At 29.5% G+C, this 19,540-nt stretch overlaps 1 protein-coding gene across 1 annotated transcript; it reads right to left on the bottom strand.

Moving 5' to 3' along the window:
* Positions 1 to 2,075: 2,075 nt before the first annotated feature.
* LOC136989960 (homeobox protein orthopedia-like) lies at positions 2,076 to 19,125 on the bottom strand. The gene is made up of 3 exons (XM_067288268.1): positions 18,717 to 19,125; positions 17,904 to 18,190; positions 2,076 to 3,099 (listed from the first exon to the last, which is right to left on the bottom strand). The coding sequence occupies exons 1-3, from the start codon at positions 18,751 to 18,753 to the stop codon at positions 2,464 to 2,466; spliced, it is 960 nt and encodes a 319-aa protein (XP_067144369.1). The 5' UTR covers positions 18,754 to 19,125; the 3' UTR covers positions 2,076 to 2,463.
* Between the last annotated feature and the right edge of the window lie 415 nt (positions 19,126 to 19,540).

Raw genomic sequence — 19,540 nt, 5'->3', positions numbered from 1 at the left:
TCTTTTTAGTTCATTTTAACAAATATAGTAGGCCTATTTGTACCAAAAAATATCAATATCTCTGTTATTTCATGTTCGTTCAAACGGTTATTGAAAAACTAAAGTTGACAAAGCGAAAATCTTTGAAAATAGCGGTCATTTTAAAACTCAGCATCCAGTAAATCGCTCGGTTGAGCCTCTTCTCCCTCCAGAAGAAGAAGAAAAAAAAAAAAAAAAACATAAAACTGACCGTCGTGCCCTTCATCTCAACGACGAAATAAATCTGATACCTTCTTTTCCACCCCCAAAAAAGAAGAAGAAAAAAAAACCACTTCAATAACTTCCCATAAACAAAATGATCTTTCTATGGCATCCCAGGCATCATTAGTTGACATCCAAGATCTGCTCCGCCTCTTCTTTCCGGTTGCTAGGTAACGACGACCAATGATGGTGACAGACAGTAACACTCCGCCCTATAAAATGGCCGATACAAAGTCTAGACTCGACGATAACAACAAGCAGAGAAGATATCTTAATTCCTTTAACTTTCTATCAATTGTTGCAGAAATTTTTAGTTTGTAAGAATTAATTTTACGTGTCTATAGTAACTGAATTGTATGTAAAATAAATTAAAAGATATTTAAAAGAGGAATGTTTGGCAATTTATTTTATTTTATTTATTTTTTCCTTTCTTTTCTTCTCTTTCGATTCGATATAATCCGGTTCTTTAGATGTTTAAAATAGAAAATATAATTGAAGAATTGCATACACATTTTGCAAATTATTCTTTTTCTCCGTGTATAGAATTAGAAATAAATGTAGAAGTAAAAAAAAATGAAAGAACAGACAATTACCTTCGCATCAGACGATAATATGACGTGGAGATTAGATCACGAAGAAAATAGGTTATTTGGTAAGAGAAATAAATGGCACTTTTATCACCAAAATTACTTGTCATTCTTCTTTGCAGAGTTTTTTTTATTTTATTTTATTTTATTTTTTTGACATAATCTCATCACTCGTGATCCGCAAATAGCTCAACGCTATTTGCTTCTATTAACTAGCAAAATAGGTCTAATTCCTTAAATTTTCACGAAAAAAAGTGTTTAAAAAACGTAATTATAGCGTGTATATTTTCTAAAATACATAATATTTTCTTTATTTAAGAACTAAAAATGGTTAAAACTCGAGTTTTAATACGAAATTATGATTTAAGAGCGAGAGAGAGAAAGAGGAAATTTGTTATCCGGATGAATTTCGATGAAGAAAAGTTGACAAATATGTATACATATTTTATTTTTTCTTCATTTTATTCAATTCCCAATGACACCTATTAGTTGTACACAGATGTACTGTACATTCATATGACTTTCACAAAGAACTACACGAGGTATTACTAGACAAACCGCTGTTTGTATTCAAATAATTAGCATACATGACGTTATATTGATTATCGAACAATTTTTATTCGTTGCCGATAACGTATTAATTCTAAGAGAAACAATCAAGATCAAGAATTTATACGAAGAGAGAAGAAAATCAAATCTTTCCAAAAAATTTCTCTATACTCAAAGTATACAATTGGATATTTCATTATTATTATTATATTTATTAAAATTTTAAAGGAATTTAAAAGAAAATCAAATATTTAATTCGTAAATAAATGAATTTTATATAAAGAATTTTTTGGAAATATTTTTTTCCTTCTTTAAAAAACATTTTTTTTTTAATAGTTGAATCGAGTCGACATCTTCAGATTATGTTGATTGTTTTTTTTTTTTTTTGTGTGTGTGTGTGTGTGTTTTGATTGGCAATGTTTTATAGTACATAATAATTTTATAACTTTGTAAAATTGATTTTAAATTAAATTATTTAAAAAAATAAATTTAATTATAATGTAAAATTGTCTACGCTTAATATAAAACTAAAGCGATTAAAAATTTTACATTACTTCACAGCATAATTCTTGATGAGTGTGAAATCAAATCATTAAAATTGAATAATTTCTTATTAATTTTATAGTCCATATATATATATATATTTAAATAAGGTTTATTGTTTTTTAAATGGAGATAAAACAGGAGCAATGACACAGTTCTTCAGGTTGAGTTCGGATGGAATTATTTGTAAACTGTTGATAGGCAAAAGCATTGTTCTTGATTCGAATGTAAACAAATTGACGTTAAAGGAAGAAAATGAAATGTGTACTTAGAAAAATGATCAATTTAGAAACACGAGATGAAATCGGTTCCTCTGTCTTACTATATTTTTTGTCTATTTTTGTGTATTTTTTGAAGCCGAGTGCGACTTTCTTTACTAAAAAAATCAAGGTTCCTAGAATCGATTCTTGGAACATTTTTTTTGTTTTTGGATATTTTCTACGGATATTTTAAATTGTATATTGGCTGCTATACAAAATAAAACAGAGGAATGGAGTCCAGGACATAAATTGGCATCACATTTCTTCACAAGAATTATTATTATTCACCTAAAGACGGACATAGAAGCTGTATGTTCGAGTGCTTTCCTTCGTAGGGATGCTATGCTTGATCCTCTCCACATATCGCACGTATCAGCCGTTCCTGCGTGGCCCATGCCCATACTACAGGCACCGGCGAGTTGCGGGGGTGAGGACGAGCCCGAATTGGGCGGACTTGAGGCAGTTGCCGTCTGCATACCGGCTGCTGTAACGGGTGCCAAACCCGGGGGTGGTGCCACGCCCGCGTGCGTGTTGAGCGTGTTGAGACCACCGTAAGGTGGCTGATAGACGGCCGAAGAACAGGCGCTCGTCGTGATGGAGGGGAGAGAATTGGGAGACAATGGGGATGACACTTGGTTCATGCCTCCTATAGCAGCCGCTGCCGAAGGACCAGATAATGCTTGTCCCAGAGTCGGTTGGCGGGATAGTGTAGGACCCAATGGAAGTCCCGGATTTCCCATTTGGGACATGCCAGCTGTCATGGACCAACGAGTATCTGGTGCGGCGAAGGAACAAAATCCGTCACTCATCGATCCGAATGGTGGCAAACTGTGTGATGGCAAAAGGGCACCAGGGCTCCTGAAGACGTTTGTCGTCTTCTTTCGTTTCTTCCATTTGGCTCTTCGATTTTGGAACCAAACCTGAACAAATTAACGCTTACGTTAGTGCATAATTCAAAACAAATCAACAAATTTACATTTCAATTCAAAATATTTCATTAAAAACATTTTAACGCTATACTTAGAAAGAATCAAATATTAGTTTCTATCTACGTCAGAAACACTTATTTCTATTTAAATAATAAATAAAATTCTTTATTTATAAAAATCTACTATCGACATTATCTCTTAAAAACCAAAAACACACGAATTAAATACATACAAGTCAAATTTTTGTAATTAAATAAAAATATCCACTAAAGATATCTTCATAAAATATATTTTTATTTATTAAACAAAATTATTTTTACATATTACCAAGTACCAATAGAAGCTGAGTATTTAGGACGTGTCACATTTTTCGTGACAAACATTCGACTGTATATTGTCAGTCAACGTGTATCTCAGATTACCAATTCTTTGAATAATTCATAAGAATGGATATTTACGGTGCGTATCCTCTTTTTTTCAGCTGCAATTTACGCTTATTTTGACCGTGTTAATGCATTAAATTACATTAATATGCAATTTAAAGCGTTTAAAAACACAAGCATCGCTAGCGACTTGTTCCTTGATTTTCTACTTTCCTCGACGAATTTCACGTTTGTAAATGGTTAAAAATCGATGATAATAAGTGAAATTAATCAAATAAAATGATTTTTTAAAAATAAAAATCAAAGTTATTTATTTCTAACAGATGCAATTTTCCTAAAGTAATATTTAGAATTCAACTACTTTCTATCAAAACTCAATCGTCGTGTACTGTACAAATGTTTTGATTTTATTTATATTTTAACAATTCAATTTATATTATATTTTAGTTTTTAAATGTCGTTAAAACATTTATTATATAAGATTTGTCTGCAATGTCTCGAAGGATCTACTGTCATTCGAAATGAAATAAATATATCTTCTCAAAGAGGAAAGTGTTACTCTGGAATTCTATTAATGAACGTTAGAAAATTCTATTAAATTTCTAAATATTTAAACGTTTGTTAATAATGTAGGATATTGAACTTTGCTCTTAATACTTGAATTACTTTATCGTTAATATTGTTAAATTTAAAGGAGAAATTCGCGCGTAAATCCTTTGATCTTATGAAAAAAAGATGCTAACATGAAAATCCGCATCCCTCTCTGCGGCCTATATAAACTGATAGGAGATTTTTAGCCTGTATTTTCCACCAAAAAACATAAGGAAACGATCAAAAATTAAATTTTTATCGTCTAAAAAAATCTTTTCGTGCTAAAATACTCTTTAAACTACCCCTATTTTGTGAAATTTTAAGCTTTAATTCTCAATATTGAAGCGTATAAGAAGACTTTTTTTAAGATGAAATCTCGGTCCTCCCAATCATAAAGAGGAATCCAACCATGTTATAAGATCAAAGCTATTGAGATGTTCTATTGATGATGCGGTTACCACATCATCCGTTGTTATTTGGGATGTGGATCACATTTTCTACAGCCTTAGATAAGCCAGCACTTATAAAAGAATGTTTACAAAATATTTAAATTATTATACAACCCTAAAGTAAGAAATAGAAGAATTTGCAAATAAAAATTCGCATCTTAATTTATTTTAAATCAAGTAATTTATATTTTAAACAAGGAAAATTCGAGTCCAAATTTCCTGCTTTAGCAAATTTAAGCTACGTTCTTCCACTTCTTAAGCATCAAATCCGTAACTAAACTACTTAAATCCACGTCTAACACTACTTATTAAAATCATACCTTAACCGATTTAAATCCGTAAATTAAACAGATTTAAGAAAATTAACGAATTACAATTTTCTCTCCTAATGAACATCACATAATAAATTTAAATTTAGAATAATTTAATTGTAAACGAATCGTGTATACAGGCTGTAATTAAAGCAGTAATTTTACCCGTGCCCTTATTATAAAAATGTTGTTATTATCATCATCATCATCATCATCCCAATTAACACGGAGACGAATTAAGTTACATTATATAAGAAGAAGTTTAGGACGAGAAGTTAAAAATTATAACCAACAAGATAAGCAATAAAAGGTGGTAGAAGGAGGAGGAGAAGACACTTTTGTATTAACCAAGAGGATAGAGAAAAAGCACGCTTTACGTCCTCCTCTATATTCATATTTTCTGTCCTATACAACGCAGGTATATATACGTGTCTTCTAATGAACGTCGGGGAGTCGGTCGGAAGCAGTCGAATCCCTGGAGAGAAGCGGAACCGAGTCAAACCGTGGCTCAGTTTATAAATTATCCATGAACACGTTGACAGTGGATGGTATAGATCGACTTCGTCCTCTCCGCTGCCAACTATGCTCAAGGGAATCGTTAGCTACGAAGCAATCTCAAGCAGCCAGTCCTCCACTAGCAGGAGAGTGGGGTGGACCGTACAGCAAACGCGCATTTGATATTAATGTGGTTTTGCTGTCCCATTAAAAAGTAATCCGTCCCAGCGAGACTGCATCCTTGCGGGTACCACCTGAAACAGATAAAATGTCACCTTGCATTGAAGAGGACAAACTAAGGCAAGTTCAACGTTGAAAGAAAAGTTCAGGGATTTCTATAGGGGAACGGGGGAAACGGGGGAAATGAAATGATGCTACTCCTATGCCACTCTCTTATTTAGATCACTCACAAAAGTTTCGTCTTTAAAACTTTTACTTTTTTTCCCCTCTGTTTATAACCTTCTATCAATCCAATCACTGGATACCATCCTGATTGACAACTGTAACTCTATTGTTAGATGCATCTGCTGATATTCTCTCGGCGCTAAATGCTCTCCAATCGATAGAAAAAACAAGAAATTTTCCTCTAAAACTTTATTAATTATGAACATTTCTTTAACACTTTAATAAATTCGTTTCTTTTCTTTAAAGATTAACCCGAAAATCTTCACTTTTAAGTGCTTTTTATAATGATAAAGTATCCTTGGTTAAAAAATTAATTGGTTATCCTTAAAAGTGAATTTTAGAAATTAAATACATTCAATTTATTTATTTTTTTAAATCTTCTATTTAATCTATTCTTATATCATCAGCGGAAATTCTTCGTTATCCGAGTTACATAATTCGAAATCTATAAACAATTCTAACTGTATATATATATATATATATATTAGAGATGATCTATAGTTTAAATGGTTGTTTACTTTATACGGAAGTAATAAATAAGATCTAAATCTTATTTATTACTTCTAGATCTAAGCGAGATTTATTTCATTTCGTTGAAATTTATGTTTCGAAATCTGATTTCCATTCCGTTATATTCTAGCCTAAAATGATATTTTCATTCAAACAAATTAATTTTCCATATTCTCTATAATCTACTAATATAAAATAATATAAACTTTATATAAATATCTTAATATTTACCGTAATTATCACCGATAACGTCTTACTAGTGTATATAAAATTTCCCAATCGGTAGATCGCGTACCCCGAATTACATTATGAAGTTTTTCCAGCGAATTAAAACAAATAATTTAATCCGAAATACGAGAAATATTAGTTTAAAGTAAGGCCTAATAACTTATCAAGTAATACTTGAAGTATTTTTTATATTAAGTTTCCTATAAACAAACTAAAAACTAAATTTTTATTTACGAGTATTTTCTCCAGAGAATCTCCATCTTTACAGCATTTTAAAAGTGCAAAAACCTGTATAACTTTGTAGATTATCCTTCTAAACTTTTTATTATATTTTCACTCGATAGGCCATCGATAAATTCCTCTTTTTTTTATATTAAAGTAAAGAATTAGAATAATAATAATAATCATTTTTCAATGCCGTATCTAGAAACTCTCTACCTTTGTATACCATTGGAGTGAGCCAAACGTAGCCAAACGGAACCATTTATAAATGTGTTAAAAAAATAACGATCTCGTTTCGGGAGAATACGACAAACTATTCTAACTGATAAAACATCGCATATCTTATCGTAAAGATGCTGTATATTCGGGATGAAGCAAGATCACTTAGAGAAGTAATGCCCCATTTCATAATCAACATCCGCTCCGCATCATATATATAAAACGTTCAAAATAATCAAAGTTTTAAAACATTTTAATGCTTTTAATTATATGATTTTTACGAAAATATCTTCTTAATCTTATCCACAATTTAACATTGATAAAATTAATTAATTACGATCTCTGGTTGATAAGAAATGATCATTTTAAAACCTTAAAATCCAATTTAACATCATCCTTTAATAAATAAATCTTCATAATATATTTTTACTTAAATTTATGTATAAAACTTAAACTTTAAATCGTTGAAAATATTAGTTAACACCTTAATTTAGGTTAACAATTTGTAAATTAATTGATTTATCATTAAGAAAATTCTTTTTTTACACAGCTGAATTTCGTATGCATAAAAATAAAATTGAATTTTCTCGATTTTCTTAACGCTTGATGAGTTTTTAATTACAAAAATTAGTGAAAAAAATCTATAAATTCGCAATTTCTTCAATATTTATTTATTAATTCTTTAAAATTTCTAATCAATTGAATTTATTTTAGTATTATCGTGAAGATTTCAGGCCGTTAATCGAGTGAAAAAATATCAATTTTTTTTATTGTAAATTTATATATTTAATTTTAAAATAATAAAAACAATTAAATTATTCAAAAATATAAATATTTCTTTAAGTATTTAATGTAAACATTTTAAATTTACATCAGGAATTAATGATGAAAGCGTCATCTTTGTAAGATTAAAGATTAAAGATGCTAACTTCATCATCATCATTTTTTTTTTTGGTTTAAAACCAATTTTAAAAAACACTTTATTGAATCATTATCTTTAATAATCGCTTATATTTTCTACAATGCTTACACCTTAAGGTCTATCATACATATAGTCTCGATAATGATCCATAAATTTTGATCAAGAAAATCGTTTTGTCTGCATTTAATTTCTATCTTGGAATTGACGAAACGAAACCAAAAAGAATCAGAAATAAATTAAAGTTTTATTATATTAACGTCTATTGATGTAAATTTTTGTTATTTAATAAAAATTTACTTGTCAAATTTATCGTATAATATATAATGATGCTGTTGATCCGACAGCATCCTCATCAAACAACATCTTCATCAATATCAACATAACAATGACTTTTACATAGATTAATTAAATTCCGATGAATTTTCTATTATATTTGAGTATTAATTAAACATAATTTACGTGAAAATGTTAAAATAATTATTTAAAACGATGGGATTCTTCTTACTGGATACGTCTTAAGTTTGCCTATTCTATCTGTAAACTTAACGCAAAATAACGAGTTTAAATCTAGTTAATTTTATAAAATTTTCTATTATAATTCTACTAAAGTTTATTTTAAATATATATTTATATAAATATGATTTTTTTTAGTATTAATATTCATTAATTAATTCAATTTATATGCTTATTTTCTTCCTTTATCGTTCCGACTCAAACCGAACAGTGATAAGTTTTTTGCTTATTTTTTGGAAATTTGAGATGAAATATATATTAAAAAACATGTTTAAAATTTAAAAAAATATATATTTTTATATTATAAAACTATATTTATTAATATTTTACAGAGTATTAAGCTAAATAATTTTCTCGAAAGGTAACCATCTCCGTAGAATGTAGCGCAATGTCATAGGCCTAGAAACGATTTTTGGTAGGTAGAAGTTAATTATTTTTATTTTTTAAAAAATCACCAAATAAATGATTAAATTTACTAATTATTTATTATATAAAATAAATATTAGATTTTATAATAGAACTTTTTTTTTTTAGACAAAGAAACGGTCTTGATACAAACTAGACGTGCCTTTTAAGGAAACAGGTAAGTATTTAAGGCAAATTTAATTAAAATATTTTAAAGAATAACGAAAATAAATACATATTTTAATAAAATAATAATAAATAAATCGTAATATTTAAAAAAATTTGAAGAAATTTTACATCTTTCCATCTTTTCTTTATTGCTGAATTGTTGTCGACGAATATCGCTTAATATTTATTCTTGTATATACAAAATTAGAGATAAGTGATCAAAATTAACAAAGATATTCTATTAAATTTAAAATATTTTAACCGAAAAACACTTAAATTTTGATAATTAAAAGTCTATTTATCATCAATTGAGCGTAGAAAATACATTGACCCATTCAATTACTTAGTCAGCTTTAAAAACTTAATAAAAATGACTAATATAAATTAATAACAAAATTTTAAGCTAATTAATCTATTAATTAGCAAAAATATTTTGATTATTAACATAAAATGACTTAAATCTGAATAAAATTTAAGCCTTTTCGATGATGACTTTTCCATACTTGACTATAGAATAATTTGATTTTCGGTGTTACATCACACGTAAAATTGAAAATAAAACTGAAAATAATAATAATAATAATAAAGACAGGAGTGGGAATTTTATTAATAAATGAAAATATTTTCTAAAATTCATCACAAAAATCTATCAACAAATCATAAGATCTATGGAAATAGAAGAAGAAAAAATATATAAGTCGATACATTTTGGAGATGATAAACATCTGGAAAATCTTAAAAAAACAGGGAAATATTTGATATTCTAGCTTTGTTACTCATCTAAAAATGATCTCGAGCATTCAGATTAGTTTTATTTTATTAAATTTATCAATAATAAAATATATAAATCATAGTTTCCATGTAAAAACATTCTACAGAACAATCGAGTCTTTGAATATTTTAGCAATTTATATATTTCCAGATCGAAGAAAATTAAAAAATATATATATATATATAAAATATTGATGGTTGTATACTTTATTTTGCAAAAATAATGGAAATGCATATCTTAGACGGGTATAAAATTCAGGAAATGTCAGAGAAATGAATATTTTCTGACGTACAGATGACGTTAGAAAATATGCAGTTCCGGCTGTTTTCTCACTCTACCGAATAATGTTATAGCCTATAGAAGCCCCATTTGGAATCGAAGTGGCAATAATGCTATAATTTACTAGCAATTCAGAAACTAATAATGTAATACAGTGGGTAGATCTAAGGAGAGTTAACTCGACCCTTCTCTGTGTATCACACTATCCATTGATGTTGGATATCATAACTAGAGAATAAATTGTAATATTTTCTGTAATAAAATAAAATTTAGGATTAAGAAATTAATTAGATTAAATTTAAATGACTAAAATTACATTAAAATTTTAAAGGGCCTATATTAAATTCTCGTATTATCGCTCGGCATATCTTACGGTTTCGTCGTCTTCATTTCGCCTATTTTTTTACATCTTTGGATGGGAATTTTTCAGAAATTTAACTTCGTATTGTCTGAAATTTTAGTTTAAAATTATATTTTATTTTCGATTTCTATTTATAAATCATAAATAGATCTAAATTTTACTTTTTAAAATGTGTTCTCTATGGATACGATCAGGAGTTACATGTGATACGTCTTGTGTGAATTTTTGGGTAATTTATAACTAAATCCGTGCTTAAAGTTTAAAAAAAAATGATTATATTTTGTTGTCTGTAGCCTTAAAAAGGCACTAATTAAAGAAATTTGCAAGAGTTTCCCTTTTTTTTCCTGTACGAAGATGAATACATATGTTACGAGAATATGAAAATTACTTAATTATTATCATCGCTACCTTAGCTGTCTTAGGTCTTTGGAAGCTTAGAGATAGAATTTATTTAAATATAATTCTATTTATAGGCCTCTTACGTTTCTAAATTTGATAACTGCTATCAATAGGATGGACCTAAACAAGCCCTGTTTATATTGTCATAGCATAAATAAACTTTTATATATTATCTTACTATATACATATTTAATAATATCTTATTCGAGTACTTATGTTGCCATTAAATATTTGGCCTCCTATCGTTTGAGAATGTATATAAGTCCACACCAATGAACACATTGGCCTGGGAAGATTTCTGGCAAGATAGCTTATATTAATTTAAATTTCTAGACGGAATAGGACTCGAATGTCTACTAGAGATATTAATACGATTATTATTAATACCAAAATCGCTAGCAAATTATCTTAGGCCACAGGTTGAAATCACCCAAAATGCTCTTCTATATAATAGCTATATAGTATGTTATTTTCTTTAGGCCGACGTTTCTCAACTGGTAGGTCGCGGCCCTTCCGAACTTATTTATGAATCTTTCAGTACGTTAATAGGGAGTGACCATAAAAAAAAATTGGGGAAACACCGCATTAAACTCACACAAAAGACTGAACTGAATAGGTTTATACATTGTTCACTTAAATAAGCCGCTTCCTGTTAGTCAATGAATCACCCATTGTACGTATATTACCATAAGAATATTATCCATTCTAAGCTATAAATTATAAATATTAAATAACTGTAAAAGCCAGAATCGAGGATGTTTTCCAGATTACAGAACATAATGTCGAACACATTATGTTCTGTATCTAGGAGCTTGAATCTTTTATATAATGATGAAAATTGTTGTTTACCTTAAGAAAATCTTAGAGTATAATTCTCAAAATTACATAATATATGCGTTAATCTATAGTTTATTGTAGATTAACACATTCAGATCATTACGAAAATCACCAGGAAAAAGTATTTCGCATCGTTTGTAAGCGGATAAGTCTTGGCAGCAAAATTAATTCAGTTATATAAATTGAATTATTTTATTATTTTCTTATTAAATTTATAAATTAAATTAATTTAATTTGATTTAAATTCATTATTTATAAGTAGTAGTCAAGTTATAACATTAAATTTAATCACCGAAACATGTTTTGGAATGAATAAATAAAATTAAGTGTTTGTTCGATAACTTTCAGCATCAATTGTATAGCAAATAATCGGATAAAAGATATTGTTTAATGATGTACAACTCGTTAATCAGCAAACCAAAGACAAATTCATTGGAAACCATTCACCGTAGGGATTCTCTATTTTGGTCTTTAATTCTGCTAATCCTATTTTCCAACTGATTTTATCGCTCCCTAATTGCAGTCGATTGGCGTGGGAACTCGAATGACCATAGTAGGCCACTTTAACCCGGTCTACTCCGTTTAACTCGGGTCCGTTACGATTCTAACGTCACGATTATCCATGTAAATCCGATATGTCTATTTTAAGTCATGCTCTGCTACCTTTCTTTACTCACAGTAGGCCAACTAAACCTCTTTTAAGTGAAGTCCTCTGTTTCTATGGCATAGCAAACGTTTTAAATCTGGTCTATGGCCCGGTAGGCCAGTTTAAATGGCAAGTAATAATTATAGTCCATAAGTTTCTTAGTAGTAGCATTTAAAAATAGGTTCTTATTTTATCCATCCCTCGTAAATCCGCCCTACCTTATGTTTGTATGATTTGTTACGGTTTATAGATTATAGGCCATATAAATCGGTTTATCATTTCGAGTAAAGTTTGTTATATTTCTTTAATCGTATTAGATCGAATTCATTTCGTTTAATTTAATCTATTTTAAATATATGGCTTTATAGTAGGCCGCTTAACTCAAATGTAATACATTTAAGAGAAGTTTGTTACGCATCTTAGGCCACTTTCAGCCATTGTACTCGGTTTAAATAAAATTTTGTTACGTTCCCGTATTCGTATAAAGCTGCATTAATCAGTATATAACGATTAACCGAATACTGTTACGTTTCTATAGTCACAGTACGCCATTTTAATTCAAATCTATCCGATTAGTGAAGCTCGGTACGTTTTCTGATCTCTGTAACGACGTCGAACGATACGATTTTTGAATATTAAAATAATCAACAATAAGATAATAATGATACTTGTTCTTTCTTCTCTTTATCTTCAATGAAGTCGAGTCAATAAGACTTTAAACGATTCGTAAATCGGGTGCCATTCGTCATTTATTCTTATTCTTCGCGCTATTTGTTCTCGTTAAAGATGTCGACTTCTTTCTTTCTTGTTTCTAATACTTAAATCTAGATCTTCTGATTAAGGAATAGATCGCTCGTGGCCTAATTAACAAGGTGTAAAATTTATTCCACAGTTTCGAGTTGCGGTGTGCTCGTATACAGTCTTAAATGAATGTTTCGCCTCGTTTAGAATAAACTATTTGCTTCACCTAATACCAACATCCTCCAAAATATTTTCTCCCAAGTTCTCTCGATCGCCTGAATGTCTCCTTAAGGAATGCTCTCGGTTATTTCTGTTTTGATTGTTAGTGCCGTTATGGTATCTTTCTGACCCAGTGCGTTACAGCTTCCAAAATTAGAAGAATAATTACTGCCTCATCAAGAAGTAGAGAAATTTTTACGCAACTCTGATTCTTAGACAGCTACTAAGCGTCTAAATATTCTAAATTATAAAATTTGCAGCGATTTGCAAGCGTCTAAAAATACTCCTCTCGCTCTCTCTCTCTCTCTCTACGAGTTAAATGATGCGATTCTCTAGTTAAAGAACGAAGAGTAAACTACTTAGTTAATATATGTAACATAATATATAGAAATAAATGTAATTCTCTAATCTAGTTTTTTACTATCCAAAATTATAAAACTTGGATTAAACACGTCGTATAAATCGAAATTTGATATTTTCCTTGGGGTTGTAATTTCATTACAAGTAAATTTAAACTTTGTTGTTGTTTGACAGTTTATTTCTTCTGGTTGGTACTCGCTTCACTTTCGGAATGGAGCATCAAACGAGCAAGACACCTTAATTCCCGATGTCGGCATTGACTGTTGTTTACGCGGCATGTCTACAGTACATGACATCTTCCGCCATTACCAACACACGGAGTAGGGCTTAACGAATTCGACCAAAACTCTGTTTCAGGTAAAGGAGAAAAACCACCGGATGATTAGAGAGTCGGAAACACCATAAATATTAGCGTCACATTTTTGTCACATGGTAATGTCCAATTCCGCCACCGGAGGTCGCTAATCCTACCGACAGGCAACCTCTCCCCTCCAACATTCCCTCCACCGTGTTAAACACAGATAAATGGCCGGGATTAGATGGACCACGGAGCGAAACGGGAGGCTGAAATTAGCCGGGGACCCAACACGTCGCACTGAATGTCAGCACAACTTCTCTACAAACTTCACTAACTTGTGTGATTTTTCGTCTTTTTCTTCCATGCGTCGACATATTTGCACAACACTTAATTGTTCTTTATTTAATTTAATACAAACGCGACTTGGTTCAAATGACCCTACTTTCCCAATAATGACCCTATATTAAAATAAAGATAGCAGCATTTTTTTTAATATTATAAACTCAAACAATCATAAGTCTTGACTGTTATATGATATAATTTCCTTGCCTATTCCGTCTCACATACTATCAAGAATAATTAAGCAAAAAATAATAATTAATCAACATCATTAATATAATAACTTATTTTTTATTAGTTTTGATCTGAATAAATGCTTTAATCTACGAGTATAAATGCTTCAAGAGTGAATATTTAAGCATCTTGATTTAGAACAATAGTATTATTTAAACATAGAGAGATGTATTTATGAATATTTAATATTGAATTTCTATAATTAGATTGCTAATAAATTTCTTTAGATACTTCTCTCTAACTTTTCAACTTTATAAAATTAAAATTAATGTGACAAAATGTAAATATTAACATTAGAATCTTTGAAATTCTATATGAATTTTGCTTATGAATGGAGTTTTCGAAGTAGTAAACACGATATTAAATATAGAGTCGTGTACACCTTTTATTTTATTTTCAAACTGAAGTCGAAAAGACAGAGCTTATTACATTAAAGCCTAAAATATTATCCTAAAAGCTAAGTGTTTTATAAAAGGAAAAAAAACGTATCCAAAAGTCTAAATCAAATTTATATACCTTATAAAATCAAAATAAGTAGGCATAGGCCTACGTTTTTATTAACTAATGAAAGTTTTTCTTTAGTTTAAACAAACGACAAACACATTAAAGAACAAAATAGTAAAACTTTCAAATATTTCGTTGTAGCATTTCCCGAACCAATATTTGCTCCAGAATTTCTAGAAAAATATAAAAAACAAAAGAAAAAATTCATTACCAAACAAGATTATTTCGAATATTACAATTATTTTTAAGGCCTTTAATGCTTTAAGCCGTTTGTATGTCTACAAATATATATATATTTTAAACGAGAGATGCGATCTTTAATGATACTATGAGATGTAGTAAGCATTGTAGGCCTTACACATTCTGTATGGCTCCGTATTTTGCCTTTCGTTCTTTTAAAACTCGACATTACGAGAGAGGAACCAAACTAAATTAGAAATTATTACGGTGGCTGACACAAGCCAGTGCATCTATAAATTATGACTGCTACCTGAAGTGATATTCTGACTTTGTTTTTCTGAAATTTATGGAGAGTTTTGTAAGATCGGATTGTATGTTTTGATATTGAGCGACAACATATTGTCTAGTTATCTACAAGCAATTGTAATATTTAAAGAAGAAAATAATTAAACAAATAATTTGTTTCGATTGAATCCAATCTAAGAACAATCGTCCAATCATTCAGAAAATAATATTTAAATAATAATGTAATTATATAAAAAATTTAATTAATTCGTAATTTACGTTTTTATCTTATAAAATTAAAAACAAATAATTAAATCACTGGCACAATTGTATTGCTCTATTCGGTTCTAAAATGAAATGTCGCGTAGATAAGAGGGGAAAAATAATATAAATTAATTTAATTTTGTAATTAATACATAAAACTTGAATTGGTCCTAAGTTCTAATTTTATATAATTCCAAAATAAATAATTAATTTTGGAAAAAAGAATTATTAATTAGCAATAAACGTATAACAATGACGAAGGGAGCTTCACTGCATAACAGAAGTCAATGCTGTAAAGAGACCTTTACAGGGGAACTGACTAGTCCTTTCAAATGAGTAAAGCTTAAGAAAATTATAAACCGTTTAATGATATTTAATCGGAAAGATGGAAGAAATGATTAAGAGTTTTTTGCACGTTTTTAAATTTATTTTTATAAAACCAAGATTATATTTTTATATTTCGTTAAAGAAAATTCAAATAACAATTAACACCATTAGTCTAGGAACTAAACAATTAAACCGCTTCACCTAGAAATAATTTGAATCAATTAATAATACAATAAATAATTGTAAATATTAAATAAAACATTACTTAAAACTTTCGACTAAGCTTAAATAATTTTTATTTTAACGAATTTACTGAAGTTTTATAATTTTATATCTAATATACAGTAGTAATGGTATAAATGAATTTAGATTTTTTTAAATATAAAATTTAAAGCGTTATATCGTTCCTGTTTGGAAATTTTTAGCTTTTTTTTTTTCTACATAAAAATCGTCCAATACCAATAGCACTCTCTTCTTCTATCAAGCAGACCATCGGATCAATTTGAGAAACGGTAGATCACAAGAAAAGTCCACTGGAGATTTCATCTTCTTGAGAGAAGCAAACCACCGAAAACATCAATGCATGTTCAGTTCCTCTTATTCAATTCGTGTCAGTTGTTTGTTGTAATCTGACGTATCTAAACCTTTCAAATCATATTTAACAATAGCGGAATAAACAAAACGAAAACTAAAATCCCTATTCCATATATACAAAGCATATCAGGTTTTACGGAAGCGCAAAGAAAAATTATAGAAAATTTAATAAATTAATCTAAAATTTAAATTATTTATTATGAAGCATAATTTTTCAGATAGAAAAAAAAAACATGGCAAATTTTCTTTGAATTAAATTGAAAACTTTTTATTTTTTAAAATAATATAAAAGAATAAATTTTATAATAAAATATACAATAATAACAATATCGTTAAATAAAATGGCGATTTAAATTTGATTTCATATTTTTCTTTTATTGTTATTTTATGGAAAAGAAAACTTATATAAATTTTATTTTGACGTCAAACATTTATAGTGATTTAATTATTTAAATTTTATATTTGGCTCTACTATTATTTAATTTTATGTCAAAATAGAGGAGAAATAATCTTATACAATATAGAATTTTTCCACTATCGAGTATCATTTTACAAATAAAAATGATTATTTTTTAGGAAGAAAACTAAGATTTTCATTATTTAATAATTGCTTTAAAGTAACTATTTTAATAAATATTACTTCTTAAATACTATCATTCTTCTTTTTAAAGTTATATAACATATAATTTATAATTATATAACTTATATATAACATAAAAAAATAATCAGTAGCATTTAAAAATAATATTTTTATATATTTATAAATTAATTTTTATGTTATTTAAATATGAGGCATTAATTTTAAATGGAAATTTATAAAACGCGTTAAAAAGCTTTTTCTTAATATAAATACAATTTAAATTTTTATTATATAACTATTTAAATTGTTTTTATTAAATGTTTTATAAATAATGGGATAAAAATAACAGATTTATATTATTATTTAATAGATTCAAAGCTGAAATTTTATTAAATCTTTAATATTTTATATTAATTTTAAGATGTAGAAATGAAAGCTGTTTATTTGCTTTTCAGTTTTATCCTTTGAAGTAAATTACAAGTTTTAATGAATTATATTGTTAATCTGATTATATTCTATTTAATTTGGCAGAAAATTAAGAATATAATTCTCAGTTTTGTATAAAAATTAAGTTTGAAACAGTTACGAGAAGAGCGATAAATGTCAACGACTCCAAGTGCGTTTATTAAAGAAAAGAAGGATAAATTTGGATTCGCAAGAGTTGTCGCACAGTTAAGAATGGAAAATAAATATTTATAAATGGAGAATTATGGTAATATGTGGAAAAATTATATGTTTTTTATAAATAAAATTACCTGAACTCGAGATTCAGTGAGTCCAATGCGCATGGCTAGTTCTTCTCTCATAAAGATGTCAGGATAATGGGTCTTGGCAAAACTCCTTTCCAATTCCTGAAGCTGAGCCGGTGTGAACCTTGTTCTATGACGTTTTTGTTTGACAGGTTTCTCTCCATCGCTTCCGGAAGGACCACCTGAATGCGAAGTGTTGTCCAAATTCTGGATGGTTCCTCCATGACTTACTTGCGTCGGATCGACTCCACCATTCGGCTTCAATACATCACCCGAACTGTCTTCTTTTGCCACTGAGACATGAGGAAAAACACTGTTTATACTCATCACCTAATTTCAGCTTCATTAGTTTTAATTTGTGAGGGGTCAAGCAAGTGACTCCCTAAACAAGAGAAAGAGTCCAACACTAAAGAATAAACCGTAAGAAAGTGATAAAAGCGAACGAGAGAGCGAGAGCAAAGAGGAAGAAGAGGATGGAGAGAAAAGAAAAAATGGAAAAAATTTTTAAGTGGGGGATAAACTACGAGAACGGGCAAGTGTCCGTTGACTGTAAAACTATGTACAAACACAGCGAAATGTTTGTTTTAGGAGGTCTCATTTTTCCACGCCTCTAGTACCTGCGCCGGAGCAGCAGTCCCGTCGTACCGGCAAATTACATTTAGGAGACTGCATAGAATAGGCCGACAGTAAACTAGTTAATCCCTGTTCACAAATTTAATCAGCAGCAAACCTATCAAATCAGAACGAGCTAATGAAAGAGCGAAATAACTCAATTAATTGTCTTCCCTGACTGCCAACGGCTGGGGAGTGTGGTCTTACCTAAGGGAACGGTTGCTCCATGGAGATTGTTGAGCATCGAGTCTGACTGAAGGCGCCAAGCAAAACTCGGTGCCAAAAGTTGCGAACGGTTGCAGCTAGCCACCACGACAGTTTCTGTCTAACCCCTCTTATCAATTGCAGTCCTGTAGAATTTGCCAATGCGTTTAAAACGCCAATATACACAGCCAGTCCTTTTGTTCTAGGCTTGCCACCGCGCGCAAACCAACAACGGACCAATCAGGTTCCAGCTTAGTTGCCTGTCAGCCATTGTCAGGCCGTGAAGCACACGTCTGAGGAAACCGGGAAGTGTTTCGGCCGGTTGCGGCAGCCTCGCCTCCTCTGCTTCCGTCTCAAGCCGTTAGAGGTGAGAGGAATTTCTATCCTTGCTTGATTCAAATTTCTTCTTCCTCTCGTCCTCCTCCCTACGCAAATGCACACAAACGTACTCCTTGCTTTTCCTATACTAAATTCTCCGTCGTATATCTATCCTCCATTTAAACATATACTCAAATCTTAAGCCATCCTCCTAAAAAATTCCTACAAAAAACTCTTCATCCCACAGGATCTTATCTCCTCTACATCCATTCTTCTCTTTACTCTTCCTAATGTGATTTTTATTTTCTTACAATTTAACATCTCGCTAACTTTTCTACAACTTTTTAATTTTGTTTAAACATCTCCAACATATTTTTAAACGCCTTTAAATTCTTAAATTAAGTAAGAAACACAACTAAAAATTTACAATTTTCGAGTAATTGTACAACAGAAAAATACAGCAAAGATCAGGTCGGATTTTTATTTCCTCTAACATCTTTATAAAGTAA

The sequence above is a fragment of the Centruroides vittatus genome, unplaced genomic scaffold (assembly GCF_030686945.1).
Source record: "Centruroides vittatus isolate TY-2023 unplaced genomic scaffold, ASM3068694v2 scaffold_861, whole genome shotgun sequence".
Lineage (NCBI taxonomy): Eukaryota > Metazoa > Arthropoda > Arachnida > Scorpiones > Buthidae > Centruroides > Centruroides vittatus.
Note: the sequence above shows the minus strand (reverse complement) of the source record. Positions and strands in the feature narration are given on the sequence as shown.